This window comes from Lycium ferocissimum, chromosome 8 (assembly GCF_029784015.1).
Source record: "Lycium ferocissimum isolate CSIRO_LF1 chromosome 8, AGI_CSIRO_Lferr_CH_V1, whole genome shotgun sequence".
Lineage (NCBI taxonomy): Eukaryota > Viridiplantae > Streptophyta > Magnoliopsida > Solanales > Solanaceae > Lycium > Lycium ferocissimum.
In genome coordinates this window covers 22,654,789-22,672,507 of record NC_081349.1, presented here as the reverse complement: position 1 = coordinate 22,672,507, position 17,719 = coordinate 22,654,789, and the positions used below count along the sequence as shown (strand labels likewise).

The 17,719-nt window shown below is 33.9% G+C and overlaps 1 protein-coding gene across 2 annotated transcripts; it reads right to left on the bottom strand.

The window, feature by feature from the left end:
• Positions 1 to 2,223: 2,223 nt before the first annotated feature.
• On the bottom strand, positions 2,224 to 10,448 carry LOC132067568 (sulfhydryl oxidase 2-like). 2 transcript variants are annotated; one of them, XM_059460837.1, is made up of 12 exons: positions 10,021 to 10,448; positions 8,292 to 8,316; positions 7,884 to 7,976; positions 6,678 to 6,859; positions 5,752 to 5,824; positions 5,592 to 5,660; positions 5,426 to 5,499; positions 5,175 to 5,331; positions 4,513 to 4,553; positions 3,071 to 3,217; positions 2,515 to 2,961; positions 2,224 to 2,343 (listed from the first exon to the last, which is right to left on the bottom strand). In XM_059460837.1, the coding sequence occupies exons 1-12, from the start codon at positions 10,230 to 10,232 to the stop codon at positions 2,322 to 2,324; spliced, it is 1,542 nt and encodes a 513-aa protein (XP_059316820.1). In that variant the 5' UTR covers positions 10,233 to 10,448; the 3' UTR covers positions 2,224 to 2,321. The 2 variants fall into 2 exon arrangements, with proteins under 2 accessions (XP_059316820.1, XP_059316819.1); XM_059460836.1 differs by lacking the exon at positions 2,224 to 2,343 and having other exon boundaries at positions 2,413 to 2,961.
• Positions 10,449 to 17,719: the final 7,271 nt, after the last annotated feature.

Sequence of the window (17,719 nt, the reverse complement as noted above, 5' to 3'; positions counted from 1 at the left end):
AGCTCGAGCGTCGTCAGGCACGTTCCTCACTTCTCCCATCCGGTCCTCACTTCACCGGTTTACGCTGTATCCGGTTTTTACCGTACACAATTATGACATGAAACTAACAGCAGCCGACCAAATCAAAAAAGAAAAAAAAGAAAAAAAAAGAGAGAAAGAAACTGCAGCTAAATTTCTTCCAATAATTGAATCACTTGCCACTTGGCAAAATTGAGCACGTATTTTGTTACTAGTCATAGATACATTAGGAACGACCCTCCATCATGTTTTCGTTATGTGGGATCAATACACTTGACATGCTCATTTAACAGATATACAGAGTAACATTTCTGGGCTGAATCAAGAGGATAAAATGTGTTGGAAAAAATGGAGCTAGGATTTGAATTTTAATGGTTCTGAATATTAGGCAAATAAAATGAGCTAGGGGAGAGGGCGGGGAGAAGACAATAGTGTCGAATGCCACTTTTAAAACTTGTTTTTCCTACTTTTATAGGAAAGTCACTTTCCTTATTTTTAAGAAACTTGTTTTCTTAGAAGAAATATTTTTCAAAATCGTAACACACCAAACATGATAAAATTGAACCAAACATACCTTAGTGAAGGGTATAAAAGAATGATGGACCTAAATCAACCCAAAAAACTAACCCAAAAATAATTCAATGGTTGTGACAAAAGATTGATAGGTGCACCGAACAAAATAACTTAAAATTTGGAATTCGCTTCTCATATGATTTAACGAAAACATGAATTATTGGAACACGCAGCTATTCAGCTAGCGAGGAAATCCTAATGAGCTGTTTATTAAGCTATAGTAGCAAAAAAATTTGGTGTCAAGGGTGTGAAGAGAAACATAAGATCCTAACTTGAACCAAACATGTAATCACTGGACAAAGAAAAAGGCATCAAAATGCTCCCAAATATGAATAGATCCCAACGGAAACAAAACACACTGGGTGATTCTTTTTCATTTACCTAAGGTTCGGCTGATAGAGTTATCTAGTACGTGCACTAGTTGGAAATAAAAAATAGGGAAAATTTCACAAATGACTACCTTTTAAAGGTTAAATATTGGGCGTAGCTACATGTTTAGTATTTACGCGTTGCAGCAAACATTGTAGCTTGTTTCATTTTTCGCTGTATACAACTGATTATCACTGTATTCATTTTTTTTTTACGCTATATACATTTTTTTCGCTGTATTCATGAATACATCGAATTTTTTTCTTCTTTTTTCATTGTATTCATGAAATGACTATCTGTATTCATAAACGGGCTCGTTGTATTCATGAATACAGCGAGTAAAACTGAATACATAAAAACATATATACTCCAAAAATTAACAAATACACTAAAAAAAAAAAAAAGAATACAATGTAAAAATTAAACCAAGAAAACTCAAAAAAGTGATTTTAGCTTCAATTGCTCTGCTCCAATGGCGAAGAAGGGAAAAGGAGAGAAAGTTGAGGGAGAAGAGAGATGGGCGAGAGGGGAAAGAGGGAAGAGAGCAATGAAGAGAGAAGGAGAGGAGAGATGGGCGAGAGAGAAAAGAGGGAAGAGAGCAGTGAAGAGAGAAGGAGAGGAGTTTAGTTAGCTTGTGTAATTAAGATACAATATTTAGCTACCAAGTGTAATTACTAAAAGTAAATACCACTTATATGTTCTCTAACCCAAGTAATTATCCCCTTAATAATACTTTGGGTGAGTAGTCAATGGACGCACAAACTGGCACTGACACCACCATTGTCCAAAAAAAAAAAAAAATGAAGATAGCAGAACAGAGATATTTCATAATCAGCATAACCTATGTAATTGACCTGGAAATGACATTCAACAAACAAGACCTAATAGTATCTGTGATCTTCTTAACTTGCAGAATCAAATACTCAGTTGAATAGTCGATGGAAACACAAGCTGTCCTTGACACCAAAATATTCTGAACATAGCGTACCAGAAACATATTCGTGATCAGCATAACCTGTGTAATTGACTTGGAACATCCCACAAACCAGACCTAATAGTATCTTGTGATCATCACAACTTGCAGAATGAAAAACATACAAGACTAGGCAGAAAGTGCCCAATAGGGGAAGGGGAGGGGCGAGGGGTTGAAAATGCAAGTTCTCAGATTATTTCTTCCTCATCGATACTTTAGCATGTAAATCTGTACACCCCGTCTGGGAAATTAGGGAACACGAAAGAAGTCAGAATTTCCGGTACTGGTGATACATTACAATCCTCTCAACTTGTTCCCTATAAGCCTCATTTGACTTGTTTGTCAACTATAATTACAGCAGTGACCGGATCTTTCCCGTTTAACAAACTCAGTTCCAGCTTCTTCGTGGCCTGAAATGTTCCGGTAACAGAAAAAGATAAGAATGCCAAGCTAACCAGAAGTAGAAACTCCTCTATCTCTATCCTACATATAAGATATGTTGGCTCTTTTATACCTACTCAAAATGATTGTATTACTGGCACAATAATCATATATTCTTTAAAGAGTACATATATTTATACTTCCGGTTCTTTTGCCGTGACCGCCAGATGTAGGCAAGCGCTCCGAATGCACAGCTCGCAACTGCAATAGCCAATGCGGCCCCTACTGGAACCACAACTGCATGTGTTGAGGCTACCAACTCTTCGGTAACTATTTTTTCGGTTTGATCAGCACTTTTTTGTTCCTTGTCCTTGTGGAGAGTTACTAGTTTTCTCCCATAGTAACTGACCAAAAACTTGAAGACCTCGTCCTCATCCCAATTGATCTTACTATTTTCCTTACTCATTTTGCTTGGGCTGAAATAACACGAGGAACAAAGGTGTTTTGGAGGCCAAATAGCTTTCGGAAATTCAGGATCACCGGTTCCTAGGGATGCTTCTTCTTTCATTAGTCTCTCATTGACCTTATTGTGAGCACTCCACAACCAGAGGGCGAAATCACGTGCTTTCTTGAATGGACTAGATACGCTGAAAATTTAGAATATTTGGAAAAAACAGTTACATCTCCTGTTTTAAATTAACAGACAGCAAAAGGGTAATGCTCAGACACAATACATTGACAAAGAAAGAACCTCACCTTGAACACATTTCATAAAAGTGTTGCCTACATTCGTCACAAATGAAAAAGTTGTGTATAAAATCACATGTACTTCTGAATGCCATGTCACTTTCTCCATCCTCCACTCTTATGGAGAGTGAGTGTAACAAAACCCACAAGCCGCAACTGCAAAAGAAACAGCAATGATGTAGCTAAGGAAACAGCCAATCTCATAGTTTGTATGCAAATGCTTTTCATGATTCCAACAGGTAATTCTAGGAACATAAAAGTAGTAAGCAGTATTAGGCCAAAGAACATTTGGCCATAACATTTGCTGATGCCAACTTCAACTTCATCAGATATGAAGGCTACTAATGCAAAGTGATTCAAATCACAAAATGTAGGCATTTGAGAAGAAAATAAGCCAGTCTCCATTTGATATGAGAACTTTGGAGCTTCGGGTCCACAGCTGATTATGCTTTCACCATTCTAAAGTTTACGAGCTCATAGATGAGCCAAGGTTATGGCCTCATGAGAATCCTACCATGCTTGACAAAATCACTCAATTCCTCAATATATTTGCAATTATGGTCTCAATTTTTGTAAAGCGTTCAGCTATTTAAACTTATGGGCTAACCACAACCTTGTGAGAATCTTTTTTATCACATTGTTTTTTTACCCAAATACATTTAGCGCAATAACAATTCTGCAACAGAAGGAGATTAAGGACTAGGCCATGGATCGATATTTCAGTCGTTGGTATTACAAAGTTCAGTATTTGCATCAATATCCAGAAACTTTTTTCTTTTTTTCCAACTTCAATTTCAAATACCCCCTTTTCCAATCCCCCTTATCCAAAGGCCTATTACCTTTTTTCTCTTAAAAGGGGAAAAATACATTTCCCCAATATGACAACCTCTTTCCAAACCCCTTCAGTTTAAAAGTATACAGTTTAGACGGTTGGATACTCAAAAGTTCTAAAAATCAACTAGTACTACATGTCTCAGTCAGTAGTTCTAAGAAATTTGTTTCAAAACTGCAAAAAAAACTTGACATAGAACATTTCTTAAATTTTCTGGAAAATTAGTCCTTGTTTCATTTGGGATTTTAAACTAGGCACTATCATAGACTTTTCTCACAAGGAATAACCAGACCATAGTTGTCCATCCATGTTAAGCGCCCTTCTCATATGGTCTTCTTCTAAGTTAATATTTTCACACTAACGCAGAAACTGATGAAAGGAGCTTTCTTCAGACATCAGACTAACTTTCTAATATTGTATTTCATGTTTTTGATAATATGTTTCAGTACATCTTTGGTGAGTATAGAAATTCTGGTATTGAGGTTCAAAGTCCATGCAACGAGTTCTCCTATTGTAGTTTAATTTGCTTGTGCATAAGTTTTTGTGACAGTTTTAAGTGAATATACAATCAGAAATTTGTAACACATATGAGGACGAGACTACATGAATGATCCATTACCTAAAACCTCTTGTATAATTCCTGCTGCCACGACAATACATCTGCAGTATAAAATAGTATTTCATAAACAAACTTGAACAGCTATAGTTGCACTATACTAAGCAAAATACAGAATCTCTTTCAATATATTAATACGAGATATAGATGGCATATCTTCATAAGCCCAAGTGTTGCACAAACATCACCAAAGTAGTGAATCACTCAAGCTTTTGCTCTGATTTGCATTTTGAAATCTTCATATAGCTTTTTAAGTACAAATCTACTATTATCAGCAACTTCTGAATTTTTTTTTAATTTTTTTTTATATGGCTTGAGAAAAACATCTTACACATTACCTGCTTCTATTAACAGTAACTCTGACATCATAAAAACTTCATATTTGTTGCAAAAGTTTCTATTGAAATTAACAGAAGGAACAAATATGGTGCCTACCAGTCCTCAAAGTTCATTTACTTAAATCAAATACACTCCCTCTTTGTATAGGAAAACTGAAGCAGAAAAAATTGAAGAAAATAGGCGGATCATGCAACAGAGTTCTACTGTACGTGGATAATCAAGCACTTTGGGGTGGGAGACTGGGGCAGCGGTAGTTCAAAATATATAACAGAATAGTGATACTACATGCATCAGATACAGAATAGAAGCTAACTTATGTAACCTACCCAATATCCACGAGGAACCTCGTTACCACAAATCTGGTAATTTCCCAGAGCGCCCTTTTTGCTACAACTTTCAGCTTCCTCATTATTAACCGACATCGTCTCTGGTGGACACATATCATCGAAGTTAACAAGTACATCCGCACTCCCCTTCCGGCAGCTAGTAGAAAGATACAACTCCACATATAAGGGAAACACAGGAATTGCTACAAGCCCACAACAATGCCAAAAACCAGTGAAAAGTAGAAGAAAACCTCTTAGAAGGGTGATGAGCCACCAAAAGTTGAAGAAACTTTATAAGTGATGCCCGAGTTGCTGGTTTAATCATCTGCATGGATTGAGGACTAAAACCCTTAATTAATAAGTCTTTCACACAAAAATTATTGATCAGACGAAGATATACAAAACTCAGCCCTTTACCTTGTGGGCTAAGATAATACCAAAGGCAGTAGATGTTGCCTCCTCGATATCATAGATAGCTTTGGCAATCTTCAAAAGAAAAATTTGGCAGAAGTAATAAGTATACAAGTGGGAACTTAAATATCGTTTATGTAAGAATCTAAAGTCAGGCTCCAGTAACCTGGTCAGGATTTGAGGTGTTTGTCTGAAGATGCTCTTTCTCGTATTTTCCATCATCATCCAAGCCATATGAACTGAGATTTTAAAGTATATGTAAAGAAGAATGCAGTAGCTAGTAAAAGACAAATCAGATAATAAATTTTAAGTGGAAAAACATCTTATTATGCAGTAGCGCACAATGATGATGACTTGAGCAATTGCCTGTGGTAGGATACGCTGTACTTTTACTTTCTTCAATAGGGAAAACCTCAAGTTTTGTAACATTGATATTACATCACTATATATATATATGCTCCTCCATAAAGATTATGACCCAAAAACCGAGTGAATAGTGAGTCAATCATAAACTATTATCAATTAGATGGGGTACGACCAATCCATTCTAAGAAAATTAAATTTTTTGCGTTATGAGTAGTTTTGCTAGTGCATGTCATATTCATCAGGTAGTATAGAAGTTGAGACTGTTGTTTTCTTTTCATTTAAAGATACAGCTGAAATCCCACTGGACATCAGCCTATAGTGTTATTTAGCAGTGCAAAATTACAAAAGGAACTGATTCTTCTTTTCTTTTGAACTTTAGTATTTTATTTATCCTTTAAAAGCCAAAAGTAATAATTAGCACCCATTGACTACTAAACGGTATGTGCTTTCTACACCACCCTTAGCACCCATTGACTACTAAACGGCATATGCTTTCTACACCACCCTTAGCAACAGTGCTTTCTACTATACGGCATATGCTTTCTACACCCCCCTTAGGACACTCAATTTGTAACTGAAGGACTTATCCTTAATTTCCTGTAGACTACAAATATCTAAGCCAGAATAAGAATATGCTTCAGAACTTTAAACACCATGGAAGGCTTAATTCATTCGGAAAAGAGTTATTACTGAAGGAGAGAACCTATAAACGATAAACGTTTATACCTTCCCAATTGTTTGTTGATCCACTCAAGCAAGCTATCAGCAGTTCGAAAATTTTCAATAGGAAGTATTTCACTCTTTTCTTGTTTTGGATCCCAGCCACTGCCAACAAACTTCTTAGGAGGGCCCCAAAAAAGCATTGGGAAACGCCCCACAGAGAATTTGTCACAAAGAATAGAATTTATCTGTGCTGCCAAAAACGTGATCAGTAATGGGAATAAATCAGTTAGCTTAAGTAGGAAAAAAAAGGAAAGAGCATATTTAAATGAAAGCCTGCTATCCATGAGCCGTCTCATAATAAAATGGGAGAAACCCAGCAAGACATGAGTTAAAATTTCCATTCTGATGATAAAAGTGAGATAGTGTGGAATGATTAAAAACACTTGTTCGAGCAAAATTCATTTATAACCTGTTTGGCCACACTTCCGGGAAGCCAAAATTGCTTTTTTTCTTTCAAAAAGAGCTTATTTTGAGGTGTTTGGCCAAACTTTTGGGAAAAATAGGTGCTTTTGAGTAGTAGCAGAAGCTGTTTTTCAGAAGCTAAAAAAAATAGTTTTTCCCCATAAGCACTTTTAGGACATTGGTCAAGCACAAAGTTCTGCTCTAACATTGGCGTAAGTACTTTACAAATTAATTAGCCAAACACAAACTGCTACTCTCCAAAAGTATTTTTTTCGAAAAGCACTTTAGACAAAAAACACCTTTTAAAATAAGCAGATTTTGGCAGCTTGGCCAAACAGACTATTAGTCCACAGTCCGACCAACTGAAATGGGAAGATCATAAAACGAAAAAGAGACTTATTAAGCTAGTCTCTTGTGGCAAGAAATTACTAATTTGGAAAGCTAAATCAGCCAAATGGCACCGATAGCCATAGTGTCTCCGACCTTGCACTCCTACCTACACCCTCTTTGTCCCATTTGGGTTTGGTTCTTTTTTTTCTTTTTTTGGGGTGGGGGTGGGGGGGGGGGGGGGAGGACTGAGACAGATACTATGAGCCCCCGAATAAGAGCATAACTCATGGTTTTACATATGATACGATACATTTTTGATATCCTAAAGACCTAAGCAAGCAAAGATGAATAGTTTTCATTAACATGGGAAATCATCAGAAAAATGGAGAAGGTATCAATATGCTTCCTGCTGGTGTAAAAGAACCGTCAAGTAGAAGAAGATTTTCTTAGAAATGTAAAGAAAGCATAAAGCAATACCATCAATGCACAATCTACCCTTGTCATTAATATGATTCCTGGATGACTAGCATCTGCCCCGTTGAAGAGTCTTGCAACCTTTTCATAGTGTGGCTGCAAAATTGTTGTTTCAACATTATAGTAAAAGCTTGTACAAGCAGCAAAAACAATTCTGTCAATCCCATTTTATCCACTTACCATATGGAAGTTCATAATCATCATTTTTATCAGTATGATTTTTTAAAATTTCTGTTGAACTTCTTAAAATGTTCATTTTTATCTGTTTTATTAGTATCTTTATTCATTTATTAGTCTCTGGCTGTTATATTATAAATATAAGACCTAATGTTCGAATCTATACTGAAACTTGTCAAAGTCTGACTCTTGTAATGTTAATCAGGTCCATCCTGTTTGGGATAGAGGTAGTACCTTATAATTTCTACAGGCGGGACACCTGCAAGACAAGATAAAATTTTTGAGAAAGATGTTTTTTTTTTTTTTTTTGAGAAAGGCAAGACATAAAATTGTTTCAAGTAAGAATCAAATGGTTTACCAATAGGAATTCAAACTCCATTAAAATATCTAGAATAGACTTTGACAACATCAAGATCAGTCAGTCATTGACTACAAAGTAAAAACATAAGTAAAGGTAATGTTTTACGTTTTCCACCAATAATAAATCACCTTTTCATTCATTGCAAGGTAAAAAGAAAGCATTGGCACATGCTTTTGAAGATAGCACGATTAAAATGGGTGGATGGAGGAAGGAAAGTACAAGAAATATTTTAACAAAGCTAACTCAATCAAACAAATCAAGTTTAACTGGATAATTTTTGCTCTCTTTTGTGTGTAAAGAGGAATTTGTAAATGAAGCAGAATTAATATTTAGCCTCTTAGAATCTCTGAAAGATTGGAAAGGGATTCTTGTTTTGGTTTTTGGCTTACTTATAAATACAACAGCACTTCCTTAGTTCTAGCACTATAATACAATTACCTTTCTCTAAAAATATGTTCTATGTTTTCCCTATACCAGGGCACGCTTGCAACCGTTCTGAGGGGGAGCCAGGATTGCAATTTTATGGGTTCTGGATTTTAGAAATGACTACTTTAAGTACTATTAATTGGGTTCTAAACTTAACATGTGTACATATTTAATGAATTTCTTAATGTAAATACATTATTTGAGTAAAAGCTATTGAGTTCGGCCGAACACCGGGCTTCTACTTCCGCCTCTGCAATTTGTTTATCTTTTCTACTAGCTTAGAACTTCATGGCAGAACAAGTTGACCAAAGAATGTTACATAACCAAGAAAAAATTACAATATGAAACCCACAGTTGTTAAAAAAAAAAAAAAAAAAAACCTGAATTATCTTCAAATCTCAGCTTGGTGAAATAAAAAGAACATAACCAACTATTAATTGATTGAAACTCCATAATCAAAGACTTCACCAACCAGCACATGCTTACTTCAAACCAACAAAGTAAGTTTTTTAGTCAATCAAAACCCTCCAGATCCACAAAGCTACACTCTTTGCATTCTTACTGATCCAAAAAGGGAAAGAAAGCTACACTCTTTGTATTCCTACTGATCCAAAAAGGGGGGAAAAAGCTACAATCTTAGCATTCCCCTCAAAACCTATAATCTTTTTTGCTCACCAGCTTCCCTAGAATTAGACAAAAAAATAAATAAATCCAAAACTATACCTAGTAACAGAAACAAAGTAAAGGAAAAAAGAATTTCCCCAAAGAGCAAAGGCTCTTTATATACAAACTACCTGCACTATATACCTCCCTGATTTTGCTATAATAGTTATTATTTTCACATTACACCAATAGAATACCAAAATGGGATCTTTACACAACTAGCCGGTCCGATTCACTGGTTACTTTTCCTAGCCAGTATAGATAGATTATACACTGATTATACACATATTATACATGGATAATACATATATTATACATCCACCAGCTATTTAAAATGGGACCTAACAGAAGCAATAACTCATCCAAAAAACTCCATTTACAAAAACAAAACAAAACCTGAAATAACAACATAGATAACTTAATCTCCACCAATAACCATGATTTCTCACAAAAACATGTAATTCTTGAAAACCCCAAATGTAAAAAAGAAACAGTATATTGATATAAACTAACCAGTTAGCAAAAAATTCAACAATGGCATAAGGGGAAGGAGTTTCTTTAAGTAGAGAATCGAAGTTGGTGGCATTCAAATCAATAGCAAAGTCACCATCTTTGTTATTATTTTCTTTTATGATTGCCCTAAGAATTGCACGTTGATGAGATCCACTTGAAACAGTAATTGAAACTGATAGAATCAAGAATACCAAAAATAATGAACAATTCATGACCAAAATTTTTGTGTGTGAAGTGGAAAAAAAAAAAAAAAAGATAGATATGAAGGACAAATTTGAGTTAGAAGTTTCAAAGATTTAGGGAATGAATTCGATCTGATTTTGGTAATCTAAGAATTAAATATTTTAAAGATTTCGTTGGAACGAACGAAAGAGAGCCTCCAAATAGTAACAATATAGTAACTTCCTTTTTTTTGTGCTAAAGCTTATTTGAAATGCAACTTGTATAAAAAAAAAAAAAAATGCAACTTACAAATACATTAGGGAAAAACAACTTATAAATTACATTAGAGAACCCAATTTATATACCCCGAACAACAACATACTCAGTGTAATCTCACAAGTGTGATATGATGAGGGTAGGATGTAAGCACATCTTACCCCTATTTTTTGTGGGGATAGAGAGGTTGTTTCCGATAGCGCTCGGCTCAAAAGAAAAGACAAGAATGTGAAGCATGGTATAAAAAAAAATGTGACAGCAAAATAGCAAGATAAAAGCAAATGAGCCAACAGATAGTAATACACATTGAACAAAAGAGAAATTACGCAATTACTAACTAATATTACTAACAATGAGACCACTCGTCCACCTACTAACCTGCTAGCCTAATTCTCGACCTCCACACATCTCTATCTAGGGTCGTGTCTTCACAAAGCTAACGTTGTGTCATATCTTGCCTAAACACCTACCTGCAATTCTATATATATCGTGTTTATCTTTTATTAAAAGAATTGAGTCGAATACAACAAAAATTCTATTACATATATTTTGAATAAAAAGTATATACTTATTTAGATATCTGAAATTTGAAATTCAAATTATAAAGCTATGAGTCTACGACATAATCACATTCAAACGAAAAAAAATATTGAATTGAATCATACCTGTTTCTACTTGAGGGTTTATTACTCCTTATTTCCATACTTATTTTATTTTTCAATTATTTCTTCAATTAAGAAAACGAAATAAAATAAATAATATTATCTTAGCTCATTATGAAGGATCTCATAATAACAAGACTTATAAATCGCAACACATAAAGCACATTTGATAAAAAAGAACCACGACCTATAAATCACATTTAACAACGTAGACTTGTTAATCACAAATAGAAAAGCACATCTGAAAAAAGTGACTTATAATAAACCACTTTGAGAACCCCCAACATATAAATAGCACTCGAGATATATTATAAATCGCATTCCCGAAAAATGATCGTAGGTCGGGGTCCTCAATGCAATTTGTTAAGTCCCACATCGTTCATTTAGGAATGAGAAGGCCTTCTTATATGGTCTTGGGCAATTCTCCCTCCATGAGTTAACTTTTAGGGTGTGTGAATTAGGTCCGAGATCCATTTTATCATGATATTAGAGCAAGACTCATCTTAATTCATTTACCGATATTAAATCCAACGCTCAAGATATCCAGTCCCCGCCGTGCTTGGAAGTACCAAGTCCAACATCATTAATTTAGGTATGGGAAAAAGGTCTTCTTATATAATCTTAAGTCCAACATCATTAATTTAGGTATGGGAAAGGTCTTCTTATATAGTCTTGGGTAAGCAGTGTCAAATGGGCGGGTTGGATTGAGATTGAGCAAGTCAAAATTGGCTGAGTTAATAAATGGGTTGGGCTAAGATTAGAAAGTTATTTGGGCTGAAATGTGCTACAAATCGAGATTCTGGGTTCTAAACCCAACAAAGTCGAAAATAATAATAATTTTGCAAGACTAGGTTTCTATGAACCTATGCCTATTCAGGCGAAATTACATAGAACCTATACCGGAGACGGCAGACTTTGCCTTGTAAGGCAAACTTTTAGCATAAGCCGGAGAAGGCAAACTCTGGCTTAAGGCATAACTAAAAGTCTGCCGCATAAGCAGATTTTTTGCAAAAGCCTTGCCTTGCGAAATTTTATTTTTTTTACTGATCGGGGGTTCAAACCCAAAACCTCAGGGTATTTTCGGCCACCTTTTTAAGCCAAGAGCAAAAATTAAAGATCAGCAATTTGAGGGACAAAAATTAAAGACCACCCCAAAAGTAGGGCAATCCGCGCAAAAAAAATGTAAAAATTTGAACGGGTTGGGCGGGCCATCAACTTTTGGTCCATATTTGACACCCGTAGTCTTGGGCAATTCTCTCTCCATGACCTAGCTTTTAGGGTGTGAGTTAGGCTCAATGTCCATTTTATCATGGTATCTGAGTCAGACCCATCTCAATTCATTTACCAATGTTGGCCCCCCATCTTATGTTGTCCACACCACATATGTCCAGTCCTAGGCATGCGGAGGAGTGTTAAGTCCCACATTGTTCACTTAGGGATGAAAATGTCTTCTTATATGGCATTGGGTGTTCTCCCTACATGAACCAGCGTTTATCAATCATGATGTAAATTAGGCCCAAGGTCCATAATTAAAAATTAATCTCGCACAATATGTAATTTAGATCATATGTAATTTAGATCCCTAAAGGAAGTGCTGCCAACGGATAAGAACACGCTTTGTCCCTTACTGAATTATATATAGTTCTTAAAATTATCATGAACAACTCTTGTATTAAACGAAATTCAGTAAAGTGACAAAACACAAATTCGTTTGCCGAAAGATATTCCTATATCTTATTATAGTATTAGTTTTGTGTTCACCAATCGGTGTAACGCGATGTTGAAAATAATCGATTCGATATTTTCATGAGGGCCGCACATTTAATTCTCTTTTTGGTTTGCTTGGTTCACTACTGTTTTGATTAGTCTCGACTAATTATTACTCCACTTTTTTATCAAGTTAAGAACACCCCCTAGTCATAAAATCAATAAAAACTTAAGTTGGTTAAATGTTAGAAGAGAATAGACAGATACTAAACGATTGGCATCGAGACTTCAAAATATGACATCTCACTATCTTATTCCCAAACGCTGTGGTGGGATAAAATGATCCCTCCGCATTTAACAAGAGCTTCAAATTCGAGCACAAAATAAAATTTTAAAAAATAATAATATAAAGCACTTACATCATTAATTGGGTCTTACACAATACAAATTCAAATTAGTCGAGGTCTCAAAAAGGATACTAAACATCAAACAAAAAACAAAATACCTCGCATTTTTAAAAAAGAACTGCATCCATGCATGTTGTATAGTGGATCTCCTTTAATGTCATTTTTTGTTATTCTGCTTTATTATTTATCATCACTGATTATTTGGAAGTTCATCTAAGCGTATTGTAGCTAGTTACATTCAATACTGTGAAGAAATGAACATTCATTAGAAAGGAAAAAAAACATGCAGATCACTTTAATAAGATTAACTGCGCTAGTTTTACATTATAAATGAAAATTGGAACTTTTGACGCTAATTAATTAGAAAGAAATAAAATCTTGAAATCGCACTTCTGTATACCTCACATACCAGTCTTTCGAGATGTGTCGCTTGATGATAAAATCACTATTTATCATAAAATTATAAAATAGACAAAAGGCACAAGAACTTGAAGTCATGAAAAACACAAAATGCTCCACAAAGGCACATGCAACACTTAGAAAAAAAGGAGATTTCATTGATGATTTGCTAACATAGAATTACAAAATAATATTCAGAAACGTACATAGCTTTCCAATTATAGCTAGAGACCTATCCACCAATACAGCCTGCCATCTGCCATTGATTTGAACTTATCTAATGAAAGCAAATATGGATATGAAGCACAATGTTTACGGTGACTTTAACAAACATAAAAACAATAGTTGGAATAAAACTACACCAAAACATCTTGATTCAAGAATTGAAAACACACAAAATGCTAAGCAAATCTATATATTTTACTAACTTTGTTTCTCTATGATTTTTTGTTGAGTTACTAATGGCCCTTATATAGCAGTACTTTAGGGAATACTGCTCTAATATAATTTCGACTGTAAAATTAATTAATGTTTTCTTCAATCAAGAATGACTTTGAGTTATTCCATAATGTGATTTCTTATTGTAAAGTGTGATTGCATGAGGCATGCATATATACATGCTTATCTGAATTTTGAGTAAACATGCATTTAAGGGAATAGTGCTCTAATTTCGACTGTAATATTAATTAATGTTTTCTTCAATCAAGAATGACTTTTGAGTTCTTCCATAAGATGATTCTTATTGTAATATGTGTGTGATTGCATGCGGCATGCATACATGCTTATCTGAATTTTGAGTAAACATGCCATTTAATGATCAGTTCGTTTCCCATAATTTAGTTCGTTTCAACAAAGAATTACCTCTGCTGATTAGAAAAACACTCTTTATACTGCTATTGAATTTTAATGAGAATACTCCCTCCGTCCCATATTACTTGGCCACACATTATTAAAAATATATGTCCCAAATTACTTGTTCATTTATAAAACCAAGATAAAATTAATTAAATTAAACTTTCTCATCTTACTCTTAATATTAAATGTTCTTGAAAATAGTCAATATTGATTAGAATGTATTTATTGGAGAGAAATGGAAGTAAGATAGTAAAATACATCTTTTATTTATATTTATTAAGGGACGTGCAAAAGGAAAGCGGTCAAAGTAATATGGGACGGAGAAGTAATTAATAAGTTGTAATACGTTTTTTTTCATGTCACCAAGTTAGAATACTGTAGACCGTTACACATTGCCTGTAAATCACTTTTAACTTTATGGTGTGACAAAGATTGTACCCCATCAAAGTAGAGTTAAACTCTCTTTTTTCACTACGTACAAAAAAGGAGCTTTCATTGAAAAGCTAAAGATTGATTTTAGACCAGAGGATAGAAGGTAAAATGAGGTTGTGTTGCAGTCAGACCTTCGGTCACCCTTTATAATCAGGATTATATTATAGTAGACAAAAAAATTAAATTGATGTATTATGTTATACATCTCGATAACAATTTTATTTATAATAGCAATATTTCATTATTATAACAGAACACTCTTTGTAAAATTATACTCCTTTATAATAATTTTATGCAAAAAGTTTGTGAATTTGGGCCATGAGAAGTTAAGATGCGAAGTTAGAGACGCTTTGTATCCGGTAAAATTTTTCACACATTCCAGCTTTCATGATCATTCGTGCTTTTCTTGGGTAACTTTTATTTGTAATAATAAAAAATAAACTAAGATCTATAAAGTCAAATGCTATTATATGTATATAATAATCAATCTCTATAATATGTAAAAATAAAAAAAATAAAAAAAGTCTAGACAAACGAGATTGTTATAGAAATGATATGCATATGGCAATACCTTATTTTAGTATTTCTAATTAGAATGACTTACAAGAAAATCCCCCATTAGGGGAGCTAATTAATATGGTACAATATAGTTTTTTAAACTAATTACAAGATAATTCAAACACCACGTAATGGACAAATAGAGTTACCAATTTTCACAACAATGCAATAAAAGCAATTCAGGAATTGTCACTTAAGCAATGCTTCATTAATGACAAATTAATTAATCTGCAAGTATCACGTTACTAAAATGTCAACTACTGTTAAACACCTAGACACTCGAAAACGAAAGTATGTAATTTATTGGAGTCGATTATATTAGTAATGGAATGATCACGTTACTTACAATGTGATTATCCATTTAAAAAATGATCATGTTACTTGAAGTGTAATTAACCTTTTCAATGATTATGGTACTTATGGTGTCATTTTAATTTGAATAAACACAGGTGCCTGATACAGTTAAAGGATCCAGAGATTAAACACGACAAATTAAGAAAGCAAAATTGGATGGAGGCTTTTTGATAATGTTTTGTGTGTGTGTGTGTGTGTGTGTGTGTGTTTTTTTGCAGTTTCTTTTATGTTTGCCTGTGACGTTGTTAGGATAAACAAATTAGAAAATATTTTTGCTAGAACAATTTTGGATGGTATTTCTATTTAGGTCCAATTTGCAAGATACATTGATCGACAACGATAACACTTTTTGTTATGATGCATATTAGTATGTTAATTATATTATCTTGTTCTACAACAAAATCTTTGTAATTTATCTTGGAAAAATTACGAAGAAAGATAAAATTAGTGCTCGCATGCTCTAATTTTTCACTTATTATTATTATTATTCATAGTGGGAAAAAAACCATACATTAAAGAAATAGAAGAGAGGGGAAAAAGAGAGCACCAGAACTTCATGTCTGAAAAAATAAAAGAGAGAATTAACGCTAAAAAAATAACTGCATATTTAAAAATAAGGAGATTTCATTAAGCTATTCGATAATATTGAGTTACAAATACTGAAAATAATGCACCAAATGATCGCTATTATTCTTCCTTCGATTCAACGTTTTCGTTGTAATGGTAGTGAAAATGCACATTAAACACAACAGTGATACTGACCACAACAGCCACAGCAACAATACCAACAGGAATTACACTGCACCAAAACATTTTTATTTTTTGCTTCAATTGCAGTGAAATATGAACACTTTTTGCTATGCCAATTTACTAACCTTATTTGCTGCCAGATTTATACCGGTTCCTGTGTTACTAATGGTCCTCTTATATAGCAAACAAATTTAAGCAATGGTGTGCTCTGATAATTTCTGCTTTTAATTAATGTTTTCTTCAATCAATAAGAACCACTTTTGTGTTCTTCCACACAAGTCAAACTGCCATTTAGTGATCTTTTGGCTTCCCAAGAAGATGGTTAGTTTCAGAAAAGGAAAGGACCCCTTTAAAAAAATTGACCATATTTTTGTGGTTATGTACCGATGTGTATGTATATACTCATATAAATATTTTTGTTGTTTGTATCCTTATTTAGTTGTAATCGTTGCGCGAACTGATACAGTAGCTACTAATTGGAATGATTCAAACATTAGCTACGCCCGGTAAATAGCCATCGAACTGTAGCGGTCTCTGAAATTCTCTATTTGAAAATTGTTACACATGCACACAATGAGTTTATTTTTTCATGAACCCTTCGCCTTTGTTTTTTCAAGAAAAATATAAAATAAAGTTTCACCTAATACAAAAATTGACAAGTATATCTAGAAGACCAAAATCCTTGAAGTGATGAAAAATATAAAATTAGGTGTTACAATAAAATAGATAAAAACATAAAATCTAATTAGATTGAATTTTTAGTTTTAATATTCAAATGTTACAAAAGATTATCTGACTTTTTTACAGTCACATGAAAATTATTTTAAAACTTTTTACGACCATATAAAGCACGGACAAATTCACTCATCGAAGTGCACTTTGTGTATCTTAGTTCAGGTTGAGTGCCAATAACACCCCACCCCAATTTGGGAACGTGACTATTACTTCGAAGCATGTGAACATCAAACAGAATTTCATAAATTTTGTTAATCCCAATAGTTGAAAGCCAAGTCTTGTCCACACCAGATCAGCAACGGCTTTCGAATAGAGGATTTTAGTGAAACTACATTAAAGAATATATACACGGATATTCTCTAGCTATAGTATCCTCCTACACAACAGATCACTCAATCAACA

What these genes read in the sequence shown, in the direction of transcription:
- LOC132067568 (XM_059460836.1), bottom strand. Translation starts at nt 10,232, where the DNA reads ATGAATTGTTCATTATTTTTGGTATTCTTGATTCTATCAGTTTCAATT. An exon ending in GGGTAGATTGTGCATTGATG is followed by an intron (nt 6,860 to 7,883) that starts GTATTGCTTTAT and finishes TTGGCAGCACAG; the next exon opens with ATAAATTCTATTCTTTGTGA. An exon ending in AATTATACAAGAGGTTTTAG is followed by an intron (nt 3,218 to 4,512) that starts GTAATGGATCAT and finishes TTTCTTTTGCAG; the next exon opens with TTGCGGCTTGTGGGTTTTGT.